Source organism: Phaseolus vulgaris, chromosome 9 (assembly GCF_051622355.1).
Source record: "Phaseolus vulgaris cultivar YP4 chromosome 9, ASM5162235v1, whole genome shotgun sequence".
NCBI classification, from domain to species: domain Eukaryota; kingdom Viridiplantae; phylum Streptophyta; class Magnoliopsida; order Fabales; family Fabaceae; genus Phaseolus; species Phaseolus vulgaris.
Genome location: NC_143506.1, coordinates 39,810,272 through 39,817,592, shown reverse-complemented (window position 1 = coordinate 39,817,592; position 7,321 = coordinate 39,810,272). Strand labels below are relative to the sequence as shown.

Sequence of the window (7,321 nt, the reverse complement as noted above, 5' to 3'; positions counted from 1 at the left end):
AAATAGGTGTTTCTGTTGCAGCCAAAGTTCGTCGCAGTAGAGATCACGGTTTTGTTGTTGAAGTGGAGGGTCCTTTCGTACATCCAGGTGCTGATCTGTTTAAGGTTGTTGAACAAACATGTCGCAGTGGTGTATGGTCGCCTGGTGCGTGTTCTCATTGCAACAATGGAGCCAGCAGCGGCAACGGCTCATCCTTGAGCGACAAGCAAATAAGTGAAATCCTGAAACGTCTTCCTTCCTTCGGAAGTGTGGGAGACCAATTCACAGGCATTATCAATGCCGCTGGCTACACTAATGGTTTTCTAAATAATTGTGTCATCTTAATAGATTTTAAGTAGATTAGGTGTTGTCTGTGGGGTTTTCTTCTCTAGTCCCACTTTCATCTTTATTTTTCACCAAAACTTCTATCATACTACTTATTCTTCTTTTCTTGTGTTTGTGTGAAACCAAATATCTTCAATCAAGTTTTTCTATTTTCTATTCATCAATTATCTATTCATCAAGTTGAGGTGTTTGATATGTCTATTTGGATTTTGAGATAGAAAGTCATTATCTTTTATCATATAATCTACCTTTATTTATACTTTTCTACTGGATTTTATGATTTATGAAAATTAACACGAATCCAATAATTTTTTAATCATACTTTATTATTCTTAATTTTTTTTTCACTTTAATTAACCGTTGAGAAACATACCAGAACGTACGAACCGGTATATTAATATACCGGAATATACAAACCGGTTTGTAAAGGTGCACGAAATGAACAATTCAATATATATAATGAAAACAAAAAAAATAGTGATAAAAGCACACAAAACTCATCTCAACTAGACTTCACTACCTCTGGCCACCACTTACAGCCACCACTTACAATCATAAACACCAACAACAACCCACAAACAACAACACAATGAAGGGAAAAGTTCAAAATGAAGAAAAAGTGACTCGGACACAGTAAAAACTCTCAAATATACTATCAAGGGTATATTTTCCATTTAAAAATTATATGGAGGTGCAAGAAGGAGACATTGAGGTGTAAGGAGAATTTGCTCACAAAAATGAGACCAAACGCCCTCAAACCCAAAAAACACCCTAAAATATAACTGAGTGTTTCTTCTTGTACCCCTACATTCTTTGAAATATTTACCTTTAACAGTTTTAGATAATTTTGGAATAGGGTGTTCCATAAGTAAAAGGTGTTCCTGGAATAGAGATACCATATTATGAATTATTAATTATGGAGGATGGGGGCTGGGTATTAGAGATACAAGAGCTTTTAACAGTGCTTTGTTAGTAAAATGAAGGTGGCGGATGGTGAGTGGTAATCAAAGCAAGTGGAAAGACATTTTGATGTCCAAATACGGTATGAAAATGGATTGGAGGCAAACATCAGTGAAATTTCAATCACGATGGTGGATAGACCTGTGTATTGTCTATGGAGATGGAGAAGAAGACTACTGGTTTCAAAAAGCAATTCGATGGAAAATTGGATCTGGGGATAAAGTAAGATTTTGGGAGGATGTTTGGGTTGGTACAAATAACCTTGCCAACATGTACCCTAGGCTATACTCCTTGTCATTGGATCAAGTTTTGACAGTGGGAGAGGTAGGTAGGTGAGAAGAGTTTGTGTGGCATTGGAGACTGAGGTGGAGGAGGGTAAGGTACGACTGGTAATCTGAAAAAGAACTTGAATTACTAAGCTATATATCTAGGGATGCTCTAGATAAGGAGAAATTAGACAAAGTAGTTTGGGCAAAGGATATCTCAGGGGAATTCTCAGTTAAATCAAATTTTGTATGTTTGGCTAATTGTGGGAGTGGCCCAGGTGATGGCGTTTTTAATCAGTTGTGGCAGAGTAAAGCACTGCCTAATGTGTTAATTACTGCCTGGAGAATTCTCTTGTATAGATTGCCAACAAATCCAATCTTACAAGAAGAGGAGTGGAAGTGAGATTGATGAGTTGTGTGCTCTATCAAGCTTCATTAGAGTCTGCTCAACACTTATTTTTAGAATGTACATTTGCACAACGAGTGTGGTCTATTTGCCTTAAGTGAATATGAGTACTCTTCGTCCAACATAAGGACTTGAAGTGCCATTTCGAGAGTTTTCACCTAACTTTCTTGAGTTTCAAGCATAATCAGGTTTGGAGAGGGGTGTGGGCGACAATTGTAAGGGGTATTTGGGAGCAAAGAAATTCGATTATCTTTAAGCAAAGGGTAGCGGACGCAGATGAAACTCTCCATTCGACTCAATTGAGGTCATGGTTATGGATGAAGTACAAGGTACATTCTTTCAATTATGCTTATTCTAATTGGCAATTGAATCCTGTCATTTGCATTAAAAGTTGTTGCTAAATCTTGAATGGTGGAAGGTCAGGGGTTTATAGGGGGTTATGTAGGTTACAACTTGGTGTGTTGTTGTTGAAGTACTTAAGATGGGGTAGTAATGTGTCATCCTTGGTAATGTTGTTGGTGATTAGATTTTGTAGAATGGAAGTGTGGAAGGATGGTGAGTTTTTGCAGGAAGAATAGGTTTGGTAGAGATGGTGAGGAGATGAGCAAAACCTGCTGCATAATTATATAGCGATTTTCTGGTCCATGTGAGTTAAGAGTGGGAGGATTTCAGTTTGAAAGAAGTGTGTACAGTCCACTCCTTAACCATATGGTTGTTCATATCTGGTATGGGTTTTATAAGTTTTGTTTTGGAGACTACAAGGTTCAATACTGATGGAAGAGGCCCCAACACCAACTCTATTGAAAGGCCACCAACATGTCAAATGGAGTCAACCACTAGAGTTATGGTCAAGATGAACCAAGGGGACGCATTTTACTAGAGTTATGGTCAAGATTAACCAAGATGACGCATTTTACATGCCATAAACTCTAGTATAGAGTTGCATTTTATTTCTTGTCAAAAATTAGCATAGGAACTTTATTTGTAATTTTTCTTAAAATTTGGCACCTAAAACACCAACCTAGGTAAACTTAGAATTTCTAAAAACCTCTAAATTTACCTAGGCCGGTCTAGAAAGCCCATGGAGGGGGTGAGCATACAAACTAGACACACCCCTCCTCATGTGCTCATTTAGGCTCCACTTTTGGGAGGGAATTTATTTGAATTTTCCTACACTTTCTTTTGAATTTCCAATCCTCTAAACACTATAAATAAGAGGGCTTGACTCATGTATTTGCAAGATTAATATACTTAGTGAATTGTTGTCAATTTGTGCCAATTTCAATTATTGCCCAAAACCTCTTAGGTTAGGCTATTGATCTTCACAAATTTCCCCTTTCCAAGTAGAGTTGGCCTCACCACTCTCAATCCCTACCTTTTATGCACCTTCAAGAGAGTTATTTGTTTACTCTCTATGGTGATTAGCAACAGAGTGTTTGTATAAGGGTTGAGACACCTTTTAAGTGTCTCCTTTTAATTCATTTATTTTGTGCCGATAAAAAAAAGATCCACTTCGTATATAACATTCTTTTACCAATATTCAACATAAGCAAACACAACAAATAATGCACTACTAATTAATAAATAATCAATAATAACACATGTATTTTTATAATTAAATTTTTATAAAATTAAATTTGATATTAATAAAGTTATAGAGATTGAAAATAAATTTAAATCTAATGAAATTGTTGTTATCTATGTAGCACAAATATTGATACAACACAGACACGGAAATACGTATAATCTTTAAAATGTAGGACATGGGGATACAAATTTATATATTATATAATTATGAATTATATAAATTGACAATAAAGACAATAAATATTTATTTTATAAATTGTATACGGGTTGGGATACCCCTAAAGTATCCCCCTTTAATTATTTTATTCATATTGCTGATAAAAAAAGACAGTAAAGATTTATGTGCACTATGTTTCAAAAAAAATTTGGAGCATAAATGACTAGTTCAAAAGAATTTGTTCCTTATTTTTATAATCATAATAAAAATTTATACAACAAATTTGAGTTTTTAGAAAATTAATGTATTTCTCTTTTTTAAAATTGTGTTAGAGTCGTGCTAAAATTGTCAGAAATACAATAAATATTTTTTGAATTGTACATTTCACCGATACTGTGTCCTATAAAAAATCATAGAGTCTCAATGTCTGATACGTGTATCCAACATGGACACGCTATTTAAGAGGAACCTACTATCATATATTACACTATAAAATGTAGATTAAAAAGTTCTTAAATTTTTTCTAAAGAAAGTTCATACCAACCAAAGTAAATTCAATAGATAAACAATAGTTATATACGAAACTTATTTGTCAAACGTTCAACTCCATTCCCACTTTTTTATGTGGATATTAAAAAAGAGGGATAAAAATAAAACAAAGGAATAAAAAATATCATAAATAATATGATGAAAAAGTAATACAGATATGAATAAAGACACCATAATATCCTTCTACCCGAAATGGGGTAAGTAAGAGAGCTAAGAAGAAAAATAGAAACTGTAGAGAAAAAATTGCATATAAACTTGTTAGAAAAGAAATAAATAAATAAAAAATAAAAAAACATTAAATTATAAGAAAAAGTTTACTTTAAAAAAAGAATATAATTAAAATATTAATTTATTGAGTTATTAAATGAACTTTTCAGTAAGCATATATTATTCATTGTTGCAGCACTAGATAATGAATAAATTCTCCAAGACTTTCGGTTTAATTATTTTTTTTTATTTGTTTTCATAAATTAAGAATTAACTATGAAATCAAATAATTTTTATATATTGATCTGATAAAATAAGTATGACATGTTCAATATATTCATTTTGTAATATATCTTTATAATATATATATATATATATATATATATATTTAAGCTAATTAAATGTTAGATTAAAAGTAAGCATATAATTGGAAAATAATAATTTTTTTATTTATGTACTTCTTAGGCCATATATTTGATACCTTGGAATAACTTTTAGATTATATAGTGTTGAAGAAAAAATGAATATACAGTCCAAAATAATAAATACATAAATATGAACTACTTAAAGATTAAATGAGAAAAATGTAAAAAAAAATAAAAAAATAGAAAAGAATAAAACTTTGATATGAACGAATAACTTTTAGACTCCAGTGTTCCATTAAAAAAAGCATATATACTCTCCAAAACTCTTATATCCAACAATATGAATATGTTCCTAATATACCCTAGCCACTATAAAATGTTTTTATTCTGTTTATATTCATTTTAAAAAACCCAACTCTTCCATTCTCCTTCATTGCTCCTCTTGCCTTCATTGCCATCATATTCTCCAATATTATTCTCTATAATGATTTGCTCATTAAAAAATAAATATTTCTATAATACTTAGAGCAAAGGTTCTATGATTTTATAATATATAAATATAGTGCCGCTAGTGCTCACAGTAAAAAAAATAAAAATATACTTTTTTAATTGTTTACAAAAATATTCTTACACTATTAAAAAATTATTAAATAAAAACCAATTTTAGATAAAAAAAAATAATTAGTTACTATATTGATTAAATTATTTACTATTTTTAGAGACTAAAAAATTATTGATTTTTAAATTAATTTCTATTATTGATAAACAATTCTTAAATTGGTATCTAATTAGCTACCAAGTTTTAACTACTAATTGTTTAGATTCTAAATTTGGTAGAAAAACCTTACTTACTAATTAGATATCATTTTAAAAACTATTTATCAATAATAAAAATTAATATAGAAAAACCAATTTTTTTTTAATCTCTAAAATAGTATCTAATTTAGTTATTATAACAACTAATTATTTTTTATCTCTAAAATTGATTTCGATTTTCTTCTAATCACAAACTCATTTTTATTTATTTAATTATTTACTAATAAAAAATTAATTTTAATATAAGTAGTGTTCATTTTATATATAATATATTTTTATACTTCAAAGGTTTTATTTACTGTTTTTTCTCGAGTACTTAAAATCTCATATATATATAATTATGTAGCCATGAAAATACTGAGACTGATTCCAAGTGCTCATGGCTCTGCTATAACCTTCTTTGTCCAAATTTAGTTACTGATACACACAATGGGAACTGGTCACAGTAGTCACACTAACCTTGGAAGCGAATGCAGTTCTTATGATGCGTCTGACACAGGTAGCACAGCATGTTTGGGAGACTCATTTGAAGTTTCCATGAGTCATAGAAAAGAAAATGACCACACAGAAGTTTGGGGTGTGGATTACCAAACAAGTCGGAAAAACAACACCTGTGATTTTAGTCTGAGGGCAAGCCATGACAAAAATGGTGTTGAGAACATACATTTCGGATTAAGCGACTATGCTAACAACAAAACCGATTTCTCCTTGAAAATCACAAGGGTTGGTCGTGTTGGTCTCCGAGGAGGGATAAGTGGCATCAATTCTTGTAATCCTCCAATGTCCTTCACAAGGACCAAACAAGATCACACAGTAGAGACAACCATTGTTTCTTATGGTTGTTCCTTCAGAGAGGGTCTTTTTGTTCTTGAAATGAAGAAAAAGGTGAACAGTGAGCATGCTTATATGGTGAATATGGCACACTATTATGTCACCAAAGATGTTGGTCTTTCTGTTGAGGCCAAAATTCATCGCAGTAACAACTGTTTTAGTGTTGAAGTGGAGGGTCCTTTCAACCACCCCAGTGATGAGTTGCGTAAGGTCCTTGTGAAAACTCGTAGAACAGGTATTTGGTCGCGTAGTGCGTGTTCTCATTGTAACGTAGCAAAGGCTAAAAGTGGAGAATCGAATTCATCTTTGAAAGCAAAACCAAGTTACCAGAAGGGCCATGAAGTGGTAGGTCAAATTGCTAATCATGCTTTCTCCAGCACTATCAAGGAGCAATACAACAAAGGCCTTATCAATTCAACTGGATACACCTCAGGTTCTCTAAATCATTCTATAATCTTCAAAAATTGTATTTTAAACTGCTGAGGGAAATATGATTGTAATTTTTAAACTGCTGTTTTGGAAATATGTGGTGTGCAAATATTTTACTTTATATGTATTTAAAGATCAATTATTTGAAATAAGAGCTTGGTACTGGAATTTATATGAAGCTCGTTAAATAATATTTTAGGTCGTTTGCTTAATTTTATTAGTTGCTTTTTGGGTATTTGCATGTGTTTTGCAGAGTTATAGGTAGGATGTTATTGTAGTGTTAAGGAAAGATTAAGTGTTTTTTTTTTTATAATGGTTGGATCACCTTTAACATAATTCAATTTATTTAATTTTACTGTATTGGGGATGATACAAATCTCTGAAGTGGGATTATGATGTTGTATCTCTAGAAAGTAATTTTGCT

General features: G+C 31.6%; 1 protein-coding gene across 1 annotated transcript; it reads left to right on the top strand.

The window, feature by feature from the left end:
• The first annotated feature begins 5,999 nt into the window (after window positions 1-5,999).
• On the top strand, window positions 6,000-7,106 carry LOC150025315 (uncharacterized). Its single transcript, XM_090294750.1, has one exon. It carries the CDS (start codon window positions 6,067-6,069, stop codon window positions 6,949-6,951), a length of 885 nt encoding a protein of 294 aa, XP_090150876.1. The 5' UTR covers window positions 6,000-6,066; the 3' UTR covers window positions 6,952-7,106.
• Window positions 7,107-7,321: the final 215 nt, after the last annotated feature.

Bases quoted from the DNA above. Each gene is read 5' to 3' on its own strand.
- LOC150025315 (XM_090294750.1), top strand. From the start codon at position 6,067: ATGGGAACTGGTCACAGTAGTCACACTAACCTTGGAAGCGAATGCAGT.